At 34.8% G+C, this 20,851-nt stretch overlaps 1 protein-coding gene across 1 annotated transcript in view; it reads right to left on the bottom strand.

Moving 5' to 3' along the window:
- The window catches only part of LOC111696211 (uncharacterized), a 28,071-nt gene that overhangs the window by 6,561 nt on the left and 659 nt on the right, over positions 1 to 20,851 (bottom strand). Inside the window, exons 2-20 of the mRNA XM_023465759.1 lie at positions 20,600 to 20,743; positions 20,358 to 20,425; positions 20,081 to 20,153; positions 18,969 to 19,510; positions 18,586 to 18,879; positions 18,371 to 18,447; positions 17,587 to 17,717; positions 17,408 to 17,511; positions 17,045 to 17,288; positions 15,020 to 15,189; positions 13,888 to 14,919; positions 13,630 to 13,790; positions 13,259 to 13,428; positions 12,773 to 13,166; positions 11,725 to 12,165; positions 11,197 to 11,259; positions 8,100 to 11,004; positions 7,087 to 7,995; positions 903 to 996 (exon numbers count right to left, since the gene is read on the bottom strand). Coding sequence (XP_023321527.1) covers positions 903 to 996; positions 7,087 to 7,995; positions 8,100 to 11,004; positions 11,197 to 11,259; positions 11,725 to 12,165; positions 12,773 to 13,166; positions 13,259 to 13,428; positions 13,630 to 13,790; positions 13,888 to 14,919; positions 15,020 to 15,189; positions 17,045 to 17,288; positions 17,408 to 17,511; positions 17,587 to 17,717; positions 18,371 to 18,447; positions 18,586 to 18,879; positions 18,969 to 19,510; positions 20,081 to 20,153; positions 20,358 to 20,425; positions 20,600 to 20,743 — 8,016 coding nt within the window. The remainder of the gene's footprint in view (positions 1 to 902; positions 997 to 7,086; positions 7,996 to 8,099; positions 11,005 to 11,196; positions 11,260 to 11,724; positions 12,166 to 12,772; positions 13,167 to 13,258; positions 13,429 to 13,629; positions 13,791 to 13,887; positions 14,920 to 15,019; positions 15,190 to 17,044; positions 17,289 to 17,407; positions 17,512 to 17,586; positions 17,718 to 18,370; positions 18,448 to 18,585; positions 18,880 to 18,968; positions 19,511 to 20,080; positions 20,154 to 20,357; positions 20,426 to 20,599; positions 20,744 to 20,851) is intronic.

Genomic DNA, 20,851 nt, shown 5'->3' with positions numbered 1-20,851 from the left:
TTTATAGTAAAGCCAACACCAAAATCACTTAAATATTGCTACGATGTCTTCTTATTATTATACAGTTTTCTGGTTCTCACTGTATTTAATTACTTAACATTTTTGAGAATTGAATATTTTAAAAACATTTGTTGGATATAATCCAGTTTGAAATTGTGAATTTCTTCTAGACAGTGTCGAAAAATATCAAAAACTTCATTAAAAATCCCCAAAAATTCAGTATTTACAAATTGTTTTCAAATCTAATTACTACAAATAGCTAGACAATAATAAGACCCCAGTTTAAAATAATTTTGGTATAATAAAGGACTTCAAATTAATAAAATATTTCTTGAAATCTTTATATCAATAAAGGTCATTTCGACGAATTGTGAAATGTTAATACTTTTCATCATTGATAAACGAATTTTTTGAATTTTGCTAATGAATAAAATTGGAATTGTTCATCAAATTAAGCCATTATTATTATTTGGTTTTTATTTATTCCATGCAACAACTGTATACATGTCAATTTATTTTTCTAATTTTTATATTTAAGATTATTAGAAAAGATCATGAATAATTAATATTAAGAAACGTATGTTCATCAAAAAACAATAAAACTATAAAAACTATAAAACTATAATAAAGGAAAAAAAATAAAAATAAACCATATTCATCTAAGGAGCATTCCGAGGTTGGGGTTTTTTAGTTTGTTTTTTCTTTTTGCTACAAGAAACACAAAATATTTGTTTGCATAAGCGTGCTGCAATTTATGGTAAGAAATGTAAACAAACATAGCCAACAAAGCACTGAGTTGATTTAATTTCTTACAAATAGAAATCATTAAAGCTTAAAATTACATAAGACTAAGTTATCAGAATGAATTTTCTATTTTAACTCATCCTTGATTTTATCCTTACCTTTCTCCTGCGCTAAGTGTAAGAAAACGACTAAAGGTTCCAGAGTGGATTGTGTTCTTATATTCAACCCTGCTGACCTGCTCGCGACAGGACCCTTAACACAAGAAAAGTGACAAAATAGACAATTGTTTATATTAGGGGTGACTATTAATCGGGAAAATCTATTTTATTTTTTACAATGGCACATTAGGATAAAAACATGTCTGATTCTCAACGGTACTCTTTGAACCTTTAAGTTTGATCAAGGATGAAAATGTTAAAGATGAAAAATGTTTTGTTTTTTCAGGCGAATATGCAGGATTTTACCCCGGGCGGGAGTATGTTTTTTTACCCCCCTCTTTAATCTTTTTAAAAAAAATTACCCCCTCTATATTGCTAAAAAGATCAATTCACCCCACATGGCCCTAACTTTAAGTACAGTTTCTTATACCTTTAAGTACAGGGTAGGCAAATTTCTTAACCCTATAAAGACTGGGGGCCAAGAGGAATCTGAATCTAGAAAAAGCCCTCGTTGAAATTGAGTTTAAATGCATATTCACAGCCCAATTTTTCCAGTGTTTTAAGAGAAAATATTTGAAAACCTCCAATCATAAAAAACGGTAAAGAATGTAAATATAAGAAAAAGGAAAGTTACATATATTTGTTTACATTTATATTTAATATAAACTAGTGGTTGATTGTTAGTATTTTTTGAAGAGATATTAAAATGAGATTTATTTGTAATGTTTGAAATAAATAAAATAGACATTACGGGTTGTGGAAAAGGTGTAGGTTTTACGCAAAACTGGCATTATTCACCATCTTTTAATTAGCGCCAATTTTTACATCCTCTATGTTTGATTATATTTTTTACTCTTTTTAATCTATTTAGTCTTTTCTTAGTAAAATCATCTTTGCTTTCTTCGATTCTTTCGAAAACATAGCATGTGTTAGAATTAATACATTTGTTTTGCTGATAAAAATATCAATTAAATTCTGTTTAAAATTTGAAATAAGATTGATATTTAAAAGCTTAGAAAAGTGTCGTTTATTTTCATACCATATTTTAGGTAAAATTGCATGGAGGAAGCAGTCCAATTTTAATAGATTTTTGTGCTTTAAAGACAATAAAGGAGACTAAGAATTCGACACGTTTTTAGAGAAAAAGCGGCGATATCATACTTAATGTTACTTAGAAACAGGTTTAAAGGATTTCGTGTCGTTGTAAATCGGACATTCCACTTTCAACGTTTATTAAATTGAAACAAATAAAAAATACATATTTGTAAAGAAACTAGCTTGAGCACTCAGCTTTGCCAGGAACAAGTCAACCCTCTTAACTTAAAATTGTTAACCAAGCTAAGAACATTCCTGAGATTTCCAACCAACATTTGATGTAGATCGGTCAATGGGTTCATGACTCATGAGTTTTATGCTTAAAATTAATCCAGTTCATTGATGAGGCGACCAGTGCCAGAAAGTGTTCGTATCAGCCAGACATTTACCTTATACAGGGTGTCCCAATAATTCATAACAAAGACGATATCAAATTCGTCACTGAATTCCCATGTTTTTTTTGGGACACCCTGTAGTACACAGTACACACTTGATATTTGGACCCAAGACAATACTGAACGAAGAAAGGGAAAATGTCCGAAAATTAAATGACTAATAAATATTTTCAATGGTTGATCCTTCAATTACTTTTTAAGACAAGAAAAAAATTTTGAAGGGTCAAGGGATTATTTAGAATACAATAAAAAAATCTTATACATTTTTTTCCAAATTAACAAAAAAATTGAAAAAATTATTCCAAGGCCATAATTTAATGAAGTTGAACTGCCTATACCGCCAAAGTCAGAAATAACATTTTTAAAAATTTTTTTAAGTTAAAAAATAAAAAGTATTTTTTTTTATTTTAAGGATTTTTAAACTTAAACAAGTTTATATGGGCAGATATTCTTTTTTATCAAATTAAAAATCAATTGTTTAAAAAGTTCAAAATGATGTCCAAATTGTCGTTTGTTTGATGAATTAGTTGAGAGCCCGGAACCCAGGGAGAACTAAAGACTCCAAATAATTTCCTAATTATCTATACAGTCACACAAATATTCTAATTAATGAAAATTGAGGAAAATACATATCATTGTTTATATTTTGTTTAGATAAAACTGAAGAGGAGGAGAGAGGGGTGATTCAGAAACCATGGATAGAGTTAATCAGACATCAGTGAACTTTAGGCACGTTTAAAGGGACCATGGATAGAGTTAATCAGACATCATTGAACTTTAGGCACGTTTAAAGGGACAATGGATAGAGTTAATCAGACATCATTGAACTTTAGGCACGTTTAAAGGGACCATGGATAGAGTTAATCAGACATCATTGAACTTTAGGCACGTTTAAAGGGACCATGGATAGAGTTAATCAGACATCATTGAACTTTAGGCACGTTTAAAGGGACTAAAATTGTAATTTTAAGGTACCCTCCATGCAAAGAGGGGCAATGCCTGATTTACTACGGTGACCCCTTCGATGTTTATCGAGTAAAGAGAGCTCTGTGATTAAATATCTTAAAACCCACTTGAATTCTGTAAAACGCAGTGAATGCTGCGTACTAGAGATGTCAACGTTTTGATTTTTCTAGATTTTAGCTTTCGTTACGATAGTGTTCATCAAAAGTATTGTAAAAAAAACAAAAAATTGCCCCTTTGTCGCACTTTTTGACCCTTTGTCGTTTTACCCTTTGTAGCGCTTTTGACCCTTTGTCGTTTGACCCTTTGTCGTTTGACCCTCTGTCGTTTGACCCTTTGTCGGTGAACCGAAATTACGCTTACAGTCCCATAAAGTATAATGCTTTGTTCCCTTGCCTTGTCATCAATAAGTTTTTAAAATGAGTCCCAGTCCATGCCAGGGCCAAAAACATTTAATTAAAAACAATTATATTTTTGATTCTGACAGCTCTTCCTAAAAAATCTACTTTTCGTACAGACACGTCTCACCATGAAATATATACAATTCTGAAACTTAAGTCGTCAAAATCTTAGACAGGCTCGCAACGCCTTGGCCTTTGGTTTTACCAGACCATTGAACATGAAACAGAGCAAATGTGCATTGTAAACAGACCCATTTCTCTAATAAGTAATTTGATAACTTACTAGTAAATCTATTAGCTTTGGTAACAACATCAAATGCACTTCAGTATTACTTTAATGTCGTCTTCATATTCTCTGGTAATCACTGTAGTTTTTTGGACATAAAACATTTAGTAAGGCTATAGTAATAGCTTCCCTATGTGATGAAAGTACGAATTTGTTAATTTTTTTAATATTCTGAAAGCTTTAAGACTAGGTACTTATATTTAGCCTGCTTATAAATAGTCTCATTAATTTTTAAGACAGGGTCGACTTTGAAGTGTCGTAACGCGTTGGGCTTTGATTTTACTACTCTATCTTACTTATGCTTTTCTGTAGCCCTTTACATGTACATTTTAGCACTATGTAGCACTTGTTGTTAGCTTTGGTCTTAAAGTAGTTAATATTGGCAAAATTCTCATTTTTTTCTTTCTTAAGAGCTTGCGACCTTTAAATCACAGTGATAGGATTAGTGTGATTTTCCTGGCATGATTCGCAAAATAAGTCAAGCAAAGTAAGGTACGTGATGGTAATGCACCATGCAGGTATTAGTGCTCGAAACATGATTACTAGAAATACAGTTTCCAGAAAATTGACGGTCATAAAACGCAATTTTTTTTGAAGTGGAGTTAATTGAAATCTTAAGATTCACTAGGATCTCTATAGAAAGGGCTGCTTCATTTGGTGTACTGTCCCGTGTTGCTGTACTGAACAGCTTGCTCTATATAGCTGCTTAAACGTTGGTAATTGAAATAAACCTTAATCTACAGTAAAGTAAATAAACAAGTATTTCATTGGAAGGATTATTCATTCCAAAGAATGTATACTCAGAATTACTTCTGGATACACAAGTATTTCATTGGAAGGATTATTCATTCCAAAGAATGTATACTCAGAATTACTTCTGGATACATTTAAAGCTCCATCTTTCAGTCCATGTGTCTCAGACTTTGTCTTAGACAAGCCAACATTCTCAATCTCTCGCAAATTGCAAAAATTGCATTTTTTTTAAACCGTGCACTATCTCTTCTAATTTGAAACCTTTTATTTCAGGTTTTATATTTTTAGATTTCTTTGTTTCCGTCTTGATTTGAACTCGTATACCTTGAGTGTGGTGAGTTGTTTTAGAACTCGTTTCATTAAAATTAACATCAAAATTAACATATTATAGTGAATATTTGGTTTTCCTTGTGATGTATTCCATTCTTTGCCTACAAAATATTCGTTATTGAAGTACATAATGTAATGCGGTTTCAAAAATTTGTGATAACTCCTAAAGAAAAACCCTCCAAAACTTTAAAAAAAAACCTCAGAATATATATATATATTCTGAGGGTCGGACCAAATTCCCTTGTTGTTGTTAGACAATAAGAAGACAACTCAAGTTCAATAAAAATAATAATCTGAAGGTAGAGTTTGACTTTTTGTTTTAAAAAAAAACTTTGACGCACATAACAAACTCACGTTTTGGATTTTATTGAAACTACCCCCATACTTTACTGTTGGATATCTAACAGTTAATGATGAAATTTAGAAAGATAAATATTCCTTTCAGAATTAAAGAAAAATTTGGGGTCCATCTTTTTTTATTTCGCTGTAAATCTTAAAGAATAGATAATTATCACATTTTTGCAGGTTTTCCAGCTTGAAAAATAAGGGTGTATAGATGGGGGCAGTGCCCCCTCCCTCCAGGACCTGTAAAGAGGGGCGTAGCCCCTCCTAGAACTCAGAGCTTTCACACTTTTCAAATCTAAAACTCAAGATTGAAGAATATAATAGTTTGCTGTTCATTCAGTGCACTAAGAATATTGCATTAGTGGACCAGAGCCACCATGACAGAAGTCATCTTAATGTTTGGCTTGAGTTTGGAGGTATTAAAAGACCTTTTTTTTATTTGGATTTAATTTACTTTATTTATTGCACAGCTGTTTTGTAATCTTTCTTTTAATACAAACTAGCTGAAGTGCCAGGCGTTGCCCGTGGAATTTAAAAATAGAAATAAAACAAAAAACTTAAAATCTATTTTGCTTATGTCATCCCCAAGGGTATCCATGAGTTTCCTTACTAAAATTCAGCCGTTTAGCCAGCCATAGCAAACATTCAAATGAATGAAGAGCTTTATGACATAGAGTACATTTGTACTCCTACTTTATTTTAAAAACAGAAACTTTTACAAGTACGTCATAATTATCTTAGGTCCTTTTTTCATCTCATGGAATTTAAGTTTAAGTCGAGTTTTTCATTTTCAAAAATGTCTTTTACTATCTTTAGTTTAAATACTAATTATCACTACCATTACAGCATAATAAAGTCGATTTTTTAGAAACTTTTTTTTCTGCTAGTTTTGTTTGAAAGAGAGATTAAGTAGTGCATGCACTAGGTAATTGGACTGTATGTGTACCTTTAAAGTATCTTATACTTGCCTGATATCCAAGAAGCCAAATGTTTTCAATTTGCAGTTCAAAATTTGCCCCCCACTAGGAGCTCCCAGTGGGGGAAATTTTTTTTTGGCGTTTCGGGCAAATTTCGCCCCCAGAATTATTTCTGTGTACTCCCTTAAAAATGTTTTTTCTTGTTAACTACTCCAGTCTATCTAAACCAAACAAATGCGCAAGAGAAAACCAAATAGAAAATAATCAGTTATTACAAACATAGCTAGATGTCTAATTCATACTTTATATGTGAATCGGATTTGCTTATCTTTAAACCTGATTAAAACTCTGTATTTACCTAGAATTAGTGAGAACATTTTCACTCGGGGAAAAGAAATGGGGTTTACTTAAGATTTTTAGACAGACAGATTTTACAGAAATTAATAATCACGTAAAGGAATGTTGTCTGTACTCTGTACTAAATATTGTTTTAATAAAAGATAATTTAACATATGTTTTATTAACAGAGAGAATTTATTACATTCTTACGTCAAGTTATGAAAATATGTTTAAATACTGTTGAGTTGTTACATTTAACATGCAAAATAGGAACATGAGTCAAACTAAAAATTTTAACAACCAAGATTTCATCGTTAAAAATATCAAATTCATTAAAAGTTGCATAAATATGTAATATCTAGAATTTAATCCCAAGTTGTCTCTCTAAGGACTCTAATTTCTCCTGATAATCTTTGAGATCTGCGACTAACTCCGGATCCCTGATTGCTGAACCCTGCTCCTGAAACCCTAAACTTCTCCGAGGTTGATTATTAAGCGTATGATGGTCTCCTGCACTAGGTTCACTACTCCGCTGTCTCCTTGCTCCAATATCCCGGGTTGGCGGAGTCCGTCCTGTAACTACTGGAGGAGGGTGGATTGAACTTGAGCTTGAGATAGAGCTTGGACTCTCTAGACTTCTCCTTGGTTGCTCTCGTAGACTAGAAGTTCGTCTTACTCTACTCCTCTGCTCCAGCCTAGGACTGTATACAGGATGCAATCCAGAGTGCGCAGGAAATCTTATGTCCAATGATTCAGGTCTTCTCTGGGTTGGAGTCTTCATTTCAGGGACTGACGATGAACAAAGAGCGCTGCTCCAAGCTCTAGATCTGGACGGAGTTACTCCTGCTCTCTTCCCGCTGCTCCATCTTCTGATCAGAAATTTCATTCTCAGGATAGAGGTTACAGAGTAAACAGCAGCCCTGAACCTGTTAATCCCAGACAAGTTCTGTCGTCCTACCCTGAGCACTGGTTCCCTACTGAAATACCCCCCAGAGATGTGAACAAGAAGATATCGTTTCTGCCAGATTAATGCTTTCCTGTAGGACTCAGTTCTCAGATACCTGCTGTATAAATCCTGCCTATTTTCTCCAGGTCCTGAGCAGGAACATGTTTCCTGTCGATATTTGTGCTCCGCTAGTTTACTCTTCAACTCATGGCGTTCTTCTTGAAGTTTCGATATAGTGGCCAACATTTCTCCGTTCTCCTTCAGGTTATGTTCAAGGAATGAATTGACCTGTTTCATTCTCTCCAGCTGTTCTTTACTCAAACCTGAAACCACAGATGAAAATAACATAATAAAATGCAACTGGAAGGTATTTTAGTTGTAATAGAAAAAGGCATTTTAAAATAAATGATAAATAGTAAATATCTACCTGAATTATTCCGTTCTCGCTGACTAAGTTCCAACTTTAATTTATCCAGTTCAAGACCTTTTCTTTCGTTCTCTCTTTCAATCATCTCAGTTCTCAACTCAAGAGAAGCGACGAGACGTTCTAGCTCTAACTCTCGGGATCTCCAAGCTCGGTTCCAGGACTGATCTAGCTCAACTCCACGGTCAGATATTTGAACCGATTCTGCTCTTTGAAACCTAAACTGGCTTCCATCCTGGAGGTTTCTATTCATCTTCTCCAGTTCCAGGGAAACCTCGGAGTTCTTTTTTCTTTCAATTCTCAACTCATGGTTGAGTTGATCTATAATAAGTTTAGCAACCTCTCCTGATTTCCCTGTCTCTTGTCTGGATTCTAATTGATCTCTATAATTTCTCTCCGCTCTCAGCTGATTTCTCAGTTCTTCAATATCTTCCTCGTCTCTTCGCTCTTGGGAATATTCGGTCTTCAGTGCCCGCCTTCGCTCCACAGCCAACACATTCTGGAGCTGAGAAAAGTTCTCCTTCTCCATTCTCAAGCTCTCCTCCAGGCTCTCTATCTGCTGCTTCTGTGACTTGATAGTGTTGAGAAATTCCTCGTTGTCAGAATCAACAATCATCTGATGATTTCTAGATTTTTCCTTTAACAAGGTTCGTATCTGCCGCTGAGCTCCACTTAGTTCTTCTTCTAACCCGTTCTTTAACTTTCTTTCGGATGAGAGTTTTGAAAAAAGTTCGAGTCCATTTTTCTTCTCTAAGTCCAAAGATCTTCTTAAATCCTCACAAACCACGCGTTCTTGCTCAATTTCAAACTGCATCAGCTCAAGCTTTCGGGACACTTCTCTTAGTCGTCCATCCTCATTTGGGTTTTCATCTTGAGAGTGCTTGGTCAGAAACAGTTTCTCCGATAAGGTGAGAACTTTAACTCCGTCCTGCTGAACCTTGCGGAGTAGCCGCTCAACCTCTGAGATATCCTCCTGTGTTGTGTTTAACGTTGTATTACCGGAAACCAATTGCGTGAGCAGACTTCGATCCAATTCCGAAGATTTCTCCAGTTCTCGTTCAACTAGAGTCGTTAAATCATCTAGAGATCCATTGTCTACAGAGTTTAATTTTGCATCACATTTTTCACAGGATATAGCATAGGGTGCTTGTTCTAGTGCATTGAGAGATTCAGATTGTTTCTTTACAATTTCTTGATATTTTAAGTTCAATCTGGAAATCTCTTGATCTCTTGTCCCGACTTCTCGTTTAAACTGGGTCGTCATCTCTTTAACAACCCTCTCAATGGAAGACATTTCTTTAGTGACCTTGCTCAGCTCGGTTTCAAGTTTAAGCTTTTCTCTGGCCTCGTCCTCCAGATTATTTTGAGCTGATTCAAGATCTGATTTTAATCTCTCAGTAGCTCTGGAGGATTCAGTTAGGATCTGGATCTTTGTCTCAAGATCCTTGTTTAGTTCTGAACATTTTCTTTTTAGTTCGCTCTCAGCTTCAATCCTTCTTTGTAAATCTCTCTCATTCTTCTGTATTATTGAGTGAAGATTTTCCATCCCAGATACTCGGTCATTTAACTCCTCACGGAGTCTTTTAACCTCTTCTGCCAGGTTGGGTTCAATATCCTGTAACTGCTTATTCTCCAGGTCGCGGAGTTTATCCTGCCAGTCCTGTAACTTATCCTCATAAGAGGAGAGAACTTCATCCTTGTCAATAATATCTTGCTTCAGTCTAATACACTGAGATTCTTTCTCCTCAACCTCAGTTCTAAGTTTGTTAACTGCGTTTTCTAATGTTTCAACTTTCTCAGCTTTCTCGGACACAATTTGCTCTAAATTCTTGCAGAATTTATTTTTCTGTTCCAGAGTTTTATTAATTTCCGACAAATCCTTTTCCAAACTTTTTATTTTCTCCTCAGAATCCTGAACCTTGTCTTGGAGTTCATAGACATAAGAATCTTTTTCGTGAATTATAGAACTTAGAGTTTCAATTTCTTCTGCTTTCTGATTGAGTAGGGCGGAAACCTCTTCAGAACTAATCAACTCATTATCAATAATATCATTATGGTTAATACTCTCTTCAGTTCCGTCCTTGGCAGTATCTCTTGTCAGCTCAACCTCAGGGGTGGATAGATTCGTACTTCCTGATTTAGTTTCTCCCAATGGAATTCTTTGGATAGTTCTCTCGTGTGATGTTTCTCCGGTAGTTCCAGAATTTGACGTTTCATACGAACATTCCCGAACTGTTCCAGGAGTTGCGGAAGAATGAGATGGTTCCCTAAGAGTTAAAGAGGTTTCATGGATTGTATCCAGGTTGTGTACAGAAACCTTATTGGCCTGGGTTACTACATCTCGTCGGTTCACTACGAACGAAAGTTCAGAAAGATTTTGAATTCTTGGAGCTTCTCTAAGCTGTTCAACAGAACTTTTAGACATGTGATCTAGGGAGGAGGTCCAGGAGTTGGGTGTACTCTGCAACAAATTCTGAGATTTAACCTGGAGTTCAGAAAGTTGAAATCTCAGACGATCTATTTCACAATTCTTTTCCTTTAACAAGTCCTCGGCTAACTTTGGAATCTGAAGTTTGTGCGCGTTAAGCTCCGCGGCACGCGCCTGTCCCAGTTCTTTCAAAAGTTTAGCGTTCACTTCTTCAAGCTCAGATTTATCTCTTTCCAACTGAAGAAGTTTATCGCTTTCAGGTAAACTCAATCCTTGGGACTCTATCTCCCGCTCCAATCTTTCAATCTTAGCACTGAGTCCTGCACACCTCTGCTCAACTAGATCCTTCTCCGTCTCAATAATCTTGAGTTTGTCCAAGGTTTGCTCTAGATGCAGGCTAATCTTCTCTTTCTCCTGAAGGATAACTTCAGTTCCATCTCCTCGAACTGGGAATCTATGTTTACTGGCCTGTTTTTCTCCCTGAAATTATAAGATTGGATTGCAGAGAAAGATTCAAGAATATATATATATATACTAATAGGGTTAATTAATATTTAAAAAAAATTATTATTGATTATAAAATTCTTAAAAAATATTAAAACTATTGCAACTGATTCACGAGAAAAAAAAACAATTAAAAAATGTCTCATTCTCCCTGTTCTATTCCTTTACCTGAAGCGTGGACACTTGTACTTGGAGAGAAACAACTCTGGATTGAAGAAGAGCATTCTCAGCCTGAAAAATATTTTAAATAATAAAATAACAAGAAATGTCAATAATGTGTTACAAGAATAGAATCAGATATGAACAACCCTCTGTATAATTGTGCCTACTATCATTTATTTATTGTTTTAAGTTAGAAAACAAGAGAAAAAACAGGAATAACTTTGTTCAGTGGCTTGGGTAGAGATTGATTTCCTAGAAGCATAAGAAATTTGATTTTACGAAACAAGATTCAAGAATCCTGCTTCTTGCCTTTAACAAGAAAAGAAATAATGACTAGTTACATCGTTTTTCTCTTTCCCACCTTTGCAAGGTCTTCCAAATGCATGACTTTCAGACAAAAGGGCAAACCGATTGGGTAAAATTAGATATCACTGTTTGAATCCAATTTTTATATAAATGGAAAATAAAAATTTTTATAAAATGTTTTTGAAAGAAAAAATTATATTCAAACCCAGAAAAAATATAAAAACTCACCTGAAGGTCCTCAAAGTTATATCCTCTGAGCTCTTTCAGCTGTTTTTCAAGATTCATTTTATCCTTTTTCAGAGAACTGATAATTAGTTGAGCCTGAGCTCCAGCCCTGCCAACCTCCTCCAGCTGAGCAGATAAACTTGATTTATCTTCCAACAAACATTTTATCTCAGATTTTAGATTTAGGATTTCTGCATCCATTGATTTTACTTTATTCACAGCCATAGTTTCAGCTTTCTCCAATATCTTCAGTTTTTTCTCCAGTTTTGAAACCTCTTCAATCTCCAGTCCAGCTCCACCTATGCCTATGTCCTCAAAACTGCCTCCATTGTAAAGAAGAGGACTAGAACCTCTGCTGGAGTTGGTACTAATCCTACCGGAGACAGAGTTCTCCAGTTCCCTGGTCGACTGAACAACCCTCTCCTGTAAACCTCGCAGATGTGCCTGAATAAAAAAAATCAATGTTAAAAGTTGCTAATGCTAGTTAGGATAATAACCAGACAGGTTTATTACAATGTAGTCTGAGCATTGATCATTCATCTCTATTATGGCGTCGAAAGATTCAAGACATAATAATGTTATTTTCAGTATTAAATCCAATTTTTTAGTGTGAGATTGGATTCCATTTAAAGAATCCTTCTTTATATCTGCATGTGATTATACTCCGCCAACTATTTTTGAACTCCCGAGGTGAAAGTTTAAATTTACTAAAATTGGCCATGTTAGTTATCAAACCATAGGTTTTAGGTGTTCTTATTTCATTCTGAAACACCTTTCGGCCAAAGATGATTTTAATGGTCAATGACCTCAAGAGGTCAAAACCTAAAATAAAGAAAATGGCCATGTGACGTAGATATTAAATCATGATTTTGTGTATATTCTAAATCCATAATTGGTAGATGAGAACAATAGGAGGCTGCAAGCAAAATTTTAGTCTTCCATCTTAATTTTTAGGACTAAACGCAACCAGCACAAAATTGTCGCATAGACCCCCTCCCGCTTGAAAAAGGATCTTCAAGCGTTAAAAAATGAATAAAAAGATGAGACCAACCTTGACATCGTGAAGATGTTGATGAACAGCTCTGTGTTTCTGCAGCTCCTGAGTCTTGCTATTGAGCTGTTCCTTGAGCCCCTCGACTAGATCAATGAGCTCCTGGTCTGTGCTACTGCTTCTGATATTCTCCAGCTCCTGCTGCACGGCCTCCTGGCTTAACAAGGACTCCGTGAGAGCAGATCTTAACTCTAGAACCTCATCGGTTATCCTCCTCTCCTCCTCAACCTTATTCTCAAGATCTGTCTCAAGGGTTCGGATGATTTCTCTCAGTTGATAAATCTTCTCAACTGCTGCGGTCAACTCTTGTTTTTCTTCCTTTCCTGAACTTAGAATATCTTCTTCCTCTCCGACATCCGTTTCTTCGTCTCCCTGTTCCCGAATCTCAGATCTTCTAAAACAAGAACTTATTCTCAAAATCTAAATCTTCTAAAATTTCTCAAAAATCTTTTTGTAGTTACTCTTCAGAAATTGTCAAATCGTTACCTTCTGGATTGAAGTAAAGCTAGATTCAGTTTTCGTTCCCAATCCTCTCTCTCAGCTTCTCGTTCCTGAGCTTGTTCCTCCAGGAACCCACGGGTTGACCTCAGCTGTTTATCAGCTGCATCAAGTTGCTGACTTAGATCACTTACTTGCAGTTTTGCGGTACTTATAACCTAGAATAGGTCTATATTTTACCAAGAATGTTAACTTTACGTTAGGTTAAGCTGAAATAAAAGATTCAAGCATAACAATCTTTTAAATTACTTATTATTTGCAAAACTTAAGAAATAAAAAGCTAAAAAACTAATGAGTTATGACCGAATGAATAATTATGAAAAAAGATACGAGTGAGAAATGAAAATGGTCTGGATTACCTGATCTGTGTGCATAAGGAGTTCAGCTAGGAGTTCAACAGCTTCTCTACTCTGCTCAGGGCGCAAGGAACCCTCTGTATCACCGAGGAGACGCGCAGCTCTATCCTGAAGTTCTCGTAAGCTTTTTAAATCAAGGACTGATATATTGTGCTCAGGTTCTCCTGAAATAAATGTATGTTTCAAAAATGCTGAAACTCTAAAATAAAGTTTTGACTTTTGATCTTTGTATTTCAAAATAAAATGAGAAACTAATCTAACCTGAAATATCTCCTCCTAACCCACTTATAACTTCACTCTGATCCACACTACGGTTCCCACTTAGCTCCATCTCCTGCAGACGTTGTTTAGCTGCAGCCAACTCTAACTCCAACCTTGCCTTCTCCACCTCCAACCGTCCCGCTTCTCGACCAACGAAGTTCTCCGACTCCTGGGAGTCTGGGGGAGTAAGGAGACCAGATATCTTGGTGAGCAAGCTTCCAGGTTCTAGAGTTTTAAGAATCTCGTTAGATCTTTGAACCTGAGAGCGGAGCTCCTGGAAAACCTCCTCCGAGTTCTCCATCACTGACAGGAAGGACCCAGCTCCCATCAGTTCTGACAGCTCATCTTTACTGAAGAAAGATTGATTAGGAGTAACCAGTTGGTGTTCCTGGTCTCGGAGAACAGAAAACTGAGAACCAGACTGTAGAGAAGTATTCATACTTTCAGGAGCTGAAACTTCTCCGCCGAAATACTTGAAAGGTGTGTGCAGAGCGTTGGACTCTGTGGTTTCATTTGCATCTAAAGATTTTAGATCAAATGATTCGAAAAAGGTTGAATCGGAGAAGAATCGAATCTGCTTCTGACTGAGGTTGTAATGTAGAGCAAGGTCATTGATTAGACTTTTCATCATGTGTTGCATAGATCTAAGTTGATTTCGTTCAACCTCTAGCTTCTCTAGATCCTTCTCTAGTTTCTCCACGATTTCAGGGTTAACCTCAGGTTCAGGCTTGGAAACCGAACTGGATTTCTCCGTAGAGTGGAAAGATCTTCTAACCTCTTCTATCTCCAGAGTCTGAGCTTCTTTTATATCCTGGAGTATTTGCTCGTGCTCTAACTGAACCTTCTCCAGGACAGCTGAGTGCTCTGAATTTAATCTAACCTTGATTCTTTCAATCTCTGAGTTTTGAACCTGCTGAATCTGCTTGGAAACAGCGTCAAACTTCTTCATGTGATCAGATTCTAAATCCTTCTTCAATTTCTCCATGGTAGACTGGATCTTGATCTTGTTCTCCTCCTTTATCTTCTCCAACTCTATATTCGACCAAATTAAAAATTTCTCTAAATGAAAATGTTTAAATCCCGCTTAAATGTTAAAAGTTGATAAAATGAATTTAATTTAAAATCGAATTTCCTTTGGTGTGTTCAAGTTTCAGGTTTTCTTGCGTTTCCTTGTATCGAGCACAACTGGCACATTTCCCTTTTCCACCTTCAACACTGGAAAGGGCCTTTTCCAATAGACAAACCTTCTCTTTTAATCTAACAATCTCCTCTTGGCGTTCTACCAACTCAAGATCCTGGATCCTGGAAACAAATAAAAAGTTTAAGTTTGTATTTACATATCATCTGTTAAAAATAAAGCCACGTAGAAAAAAATTCCCAATACACAATAAGAAGAAAAAAGGTAAATGCGGCATGGGCAAGCAAGATGCATTGATCAACACGCAATAAAGGAACTATCGTTGTATATATAATTAACCCTTCATTTAAAGAGAGTCATACCGGATTCACAATGGTACCCTTGAAATATTTATCTAATCAAAAATGTGAAAAATATCATCATTTTACTAAAGTGCATTATTTCTGTATTATAAATTCAAATCAATGAAAATATTAAATTTCAAGGAGAGAAAATATGTCTGATTTAGAAGTTACGTCTATGTCTATATTTTAAATTACGCCTACAATCTTGTAGTGAAAAAGGTATTCCCTTGAAAAATATTCTTTCTCTTGGCTTCCCACAAATAGTCTATAATGAGCCTACTAAATACTATTCTATAACTTGAGAGCATGTTAAAACTTTTAGTTGTGATACCACATTTGACTGAACTGGATGTCCAACGCGTGAACTTTTAAATTGAAGGATTAAAGTTTAAAACTGGTGATTTATGAAAAATTCTCCAATAGATGATTAAAATATGTGAGGGGAACAGACTAATCGTTTTATGAACAGATTATATATCCTAAAGTTTAAAGCTGATAACTTCTCCTGTTTCCCCCTGTATATCCCTCCACCAGGGAGTAAGGTGTTTGATTAACTGAAGATAAATGAGACAAACTTTACTAATTATATAAAGCCTATCACGCAACCTCAATACTAATCAATCTAGACGCAATTTTAATCAACAATTACTTGATGTGACTAAATCCTTGTAATTTTAAGTGACCCTCCATTTAACAAGTCCTTGTTCGATTCACAACGGTACCCTTCAAACCCTGATCTGATCAATAATGGGGAGGATATCGTCGGGTTTCTAGCTTAAACATGTTTTCGAATCATTAACTTAATTTAAACTAACCAAAAGACAAGAATGTACTAGATTTTACTATATTGCTTACTCCAAATATCAATATTCTAAGAAATCAACCAATATCCATTAAATAGAACTTTGTAGAATGCATCACAACTTTGTCCAGCCGAAAATTAATACCACGTTTACAATGAATTAGATCAGATCAGATCAGATCAGATCAGATCAGATCATCAGATCAGATCAGATCAGATCAGATCAGATCAGATCAGATCAGATCAGATCAGATCAGATCAGATCAGACTGTTAGAGACGTCATATACCCACCAGCAAACTTGAGATGACAGACACTAAATCAAGAATGAGGTGAGGTTTTACGATTATTTTTACTTTAAAGTAAAGAATTTTGTTTTAGATGAATTGATGTATAATGTATATTTTGAATGAATTAAAAGATTATGTAGTTTTTATTTGATATGCAGTTACTTTATATATATATATATATGTTATTTGTACATTATAAATTGTTTAATAATTTGCGTAACTGCTTTTATTATCTCTGTTTTTGCGTAAATTGTTTCATATTTGTGGTTTTCAGCTGTATTTGGTCAAATAAAAACAAAATGTTATAAAATCTTAATTTTCAATCTTATCTAATTTTTCTTGAAACATAGGCTGAATGAGTTCAAGAAAGAATTTTAATTATACAATGTTTTTTCATTGTTTTAAAATCTAAAAAATCAAATTTAAGTTCTAATAAGTATTTTAATAACAATAAAACCTAAAATCTGAAAGGCCAACTGAATGTCTCTTGTAGGAAAGAATTGTGTTTTAATTTTACGTATGCAGTGTAATACAAAGTATAGATCTCCATGAGCTAAGTGAGTACACCAAAAATTAGAACCTACCTTCTCTGCTCCGTGAGCTGTATAATCCCACCAAGGTTCAAAGAAACGGAATGTAAGGAATCAGAATCCTTCCCAACTTCTTGATTTAAAGTTTCTCTCCGAGGAGAACCTGTCTTGGACATGCCTCCCTGTAGTTGGGTTGGAATATCACTATTATGCCGGGAGTGAAGAGAAGGATTGCTTTCACAACGGTGCCGGGACGGATATCCATCACTTTCATGTCCGCTCAGGGGGCCTTGATAACCTGAGTGAAAACAACTTATATCCATCTTCAAGAAAGGAATAATAATACATTATTAATTTTTATAATTGTAAGATGAAGGTTCTTTGATAAGGGTTTAAGTTTTTTCGGCCAATTCTTACCTAAGGAGTTAAGCTGAGAACTGTCTAAAGAACGTGGAGATATAGACTCCAGTTCGGAGAAATCTAACTGTCCTTGTGATATCTCTAAAGAAAGTGGAGCCGTCCTAGAAATTTAAATGGTGATGATAAAGGTTACATGCTTAGATTGTTTTAATAACTTAGTTTTTAGGATCTCTTACCCCTGTCGACTAGAAAGGTTTCTCTGATGGGCTAAATGCTCCTCAAACTCATTCCTGTATCTTCTTTCCATTTCTGCGCAGTAGTTTTCAAAATATCTTCTCAGTTCACTCATCTCTTTTTCGTGCTCTCCCTGTGAAGTACAATATTTTGATTTAACAATATACCAAAGGAAATAAATATAGTTCAGGTTGAAATAAGTTCATAAATATATTTTACTAAAATCATTTTAATAATAAAATTATGGTTGTTCAGTTTTAGAACTCAGGCTAAACTTATGTGTTGAGAATCTCGGGATCAAGTAGTGATCTTGATTATGGGAAACTTTCGGAATTATTCAATTAATCTCCGATATCCCGTGATGGTCATACCCTGCAGATATAACTTTAATTGGGGGATAAATCGTGTATGATCAAATTAAAAGTGCCCAAATTGTATATCGAGATCAAACCTATTAAGATTACCAACGATACCCCACACAAAAGATCCGACCTCCTCTGTATTGTTAATATATTGTTATCAAGTACAAAAATTGTAATAAATATAATTTCCTATAATATATTTATCATTTATATTTGTCTAAAGCAAAATTACATTAAACAATATAAAAAATTGTAATTGTAATTAATATAATTTCCTATAATAGGATAGGATACATGAAAACACTAGATTGGAAGCTGGAATATAATTTCCTATAACAGGATACATGAAAACACTAGATTGAAAGCTGGAATATAATTTCCTATAAAAGGATACATGAAAACACTAGATTAGAAGCTGGAATACCTTCAGAGAACGAACTAGGTCAGACTCATCTACATATCTCTGTAGAACGGGTCGGTGGACTGGAGTAGTCTCAGTATCTAGATACGAACATGTCAGTGATCAGAAATAAAGGTTTAAATATGAATTTAACATCTGAGAAATATATAAGATTTTTATCAGAAATTTTACGATTAACAAAATATTTTATCACAATATTTTTGAAGAATAAGATTTACCTGTAGATCTAAAGGAAACATCGTCTTCACTCTCGATCTGAGTGATATTAGATGAAGGAAACAGGTTCTCCTTCCAACTCTGATTATCTCCGTCTTGAGATAGACTCTCTCTGCTCCTAGAGAAGTTACAGGAGAGTCGGAGAGATTTCTCGATAGATTCCCGAACCTTCAAGGGTATAGCATTGTACTGAGTTTCATCTAGAACGGAGCTAACCTCGTTCAGGTTTTGTTCAAGGGACATTCTGATAGAAGATTCCTCTGCATATAGTTTCTCAAGTTTTAACATTTTCTCGACTAAAATAAAAATGATTTACACATTACACAAGATTAATCTTATGTTAGTTAGATTTTATTATGTTTGCTGATATAAGAATAGATTTTACCTAGAGCTTTCTGTTCATTTTCTGCTTTCTTCAAGAGTAGATTCTGCTCCTCTTGGAGTTTATTTAGTTCCAGGGCTCTAGTCCCTGATTCAATCTCATCCAACCTCTCTCGCAGATCATTCCTCTCCTCCCTAACACTGAGAAGTTCTGCGTCAAGAAGGTTGAACTCCACCACCTGCTCCTCCTCGTACCTGTCCTCCATAGCCTCAAGCTCCTTTTCATATTTCTCCTCCAGAGCAGTCACCTCCTTCTGATGATCCTCGACCTGATTCTGGAGTTTTATTTCGTACTCACCCATTAGTTTCTTAAGCTTTTCCTCACTCTCAACCTTCATCCTTTCCTCAGTCTTTTGTACGTCTAGTTTCAATTGAGCAATTTCTTGGTTAGTTTGAGATTTAATACTGGCAAGACTAGATTCTAGGAGAAGGAGTGCGGATTCTTTCTCTTGGAGGGAATCCATGTTGAGCTTGAGCTGAGCTGAGACTAGGTTTAGGTTTGAAATCAGCTCATCTCGTTCCTTCTCCAGCTGCGTATACCGGGTTCTGAATATACAAATATCAATCTACAAGCTACATCCTACATACATAGGGTGAACAACCAGACATGTTATGAACAAATTAACGAATAGTTCTTTTTAAATGAGGGGAAAACACAAAATAAATCAATAATCTTATGGCTAAACTTAACTTATCGGCGGACATCATATTAAAATACTCTAGAAAATATTTTTAGAAGATAAAAGTTCTCCTGAATTCATTCCTATTCTCTGCTCCATTAATCCCCAAGAGAAACCGCATTTAAAAACAAAAAATTTATAAATAGAAAAATGTAACTCCATAAAATTATTAATTTAAAATTATTCATAAGTGTTTTAGACAAAAGTTTAAAGGACAATGACATGCAACCAGAGGTTTATTCAAGAACAAGAATTACCCACCACCCGAAATTATTTTCGATTTCGAAAGAAATAGTTTGAAGAAAATATGTCCCTGCATGTAATTCATAAAATTACGTCGACAGACTCTTTAAGCTTTTCCATGAAAACTTATTCTAAACATGTTGTTAAGTAATCATTGATCAATATAAAATACTGTAATTATGAAAATTAAGACCTGCAGGATTTATTTTTAGCTGCCTTCTCTACTGCTAGCTTAACCTGAACCTTGAGACTGTTCATCTCCTCCTCTGATAAAACAAAACAGAATTTAATTATGTTTTTCATAATAAAAAACGTTCATTAAAAAAATAATAACTAGAAAGGAAAATGTTACAAATAATAAAATTACTAGATTCCAACTTTATGTCATGATTATTAGGAAGTATATCAATTTTTAAACTGCTTCTTTTCATTAGTGAATTAATAATTAAGTTTTGTTTGTAATATGATTCCTAGAAGTGAAGTTATCTGTGCATCTTCTCCCCTTTCCTTGAGAACATGCTGTAGGCTGGTTGATAACCTAGGAATACAGAAGAATAAATAATAAAAAAATAAACTCGTTGGAGAACTTTCTTCTACTTTAAGAAAATGCAATAATTTTCAGAAAATCTACATCTGGATCGATTCCTTTTTTTAGTTCGGACCCGGATACTTATCAAAATGAAACCATTGAACTTGTATTAATCGATCCTACCGCTTGATGAGATTATCTCTGTTTGAGATTGCAGTTCTGTAGTCCTCAACCTCTCTCGGGGAGGATAAGGACTCATCAATATCTCCGATCTCCAGCATCATCTGCTCCAGGTTGTCTCCTGATTCAATTCCATTGATACTGATCCTGATCCAATAAGGTTTGATTAGGACAGTTTAAGAAATCATTTAAAAGATTTTGCTTATTAACTAAATCTTATTTATATACAATATCTTTATACAAAAAGATTACTAA

The sequence above is a fragment of the Eurytemora carolleeae genome, unplaced genomic scaffold (assembly GCF_000591075.1).
Source record: "Eurytemora carolleeae unplaced genomic scaffold, Eaff_2.0 scaffold12, whole genome shotgun sequence".
Classification (NCBI taxonomy): domain Eukaryota; kingdom Metazoa; phylum Arthropoda; class Copepoda; order Calanoida; family Temoridae; genus Eurytemora; species Eurytemora carolleeae.
The sequence above is the reverse complement of the archived record's forward strand: the minus strand, read 5'-3'. Positions and strand labels throughout refer to the sequence as shown.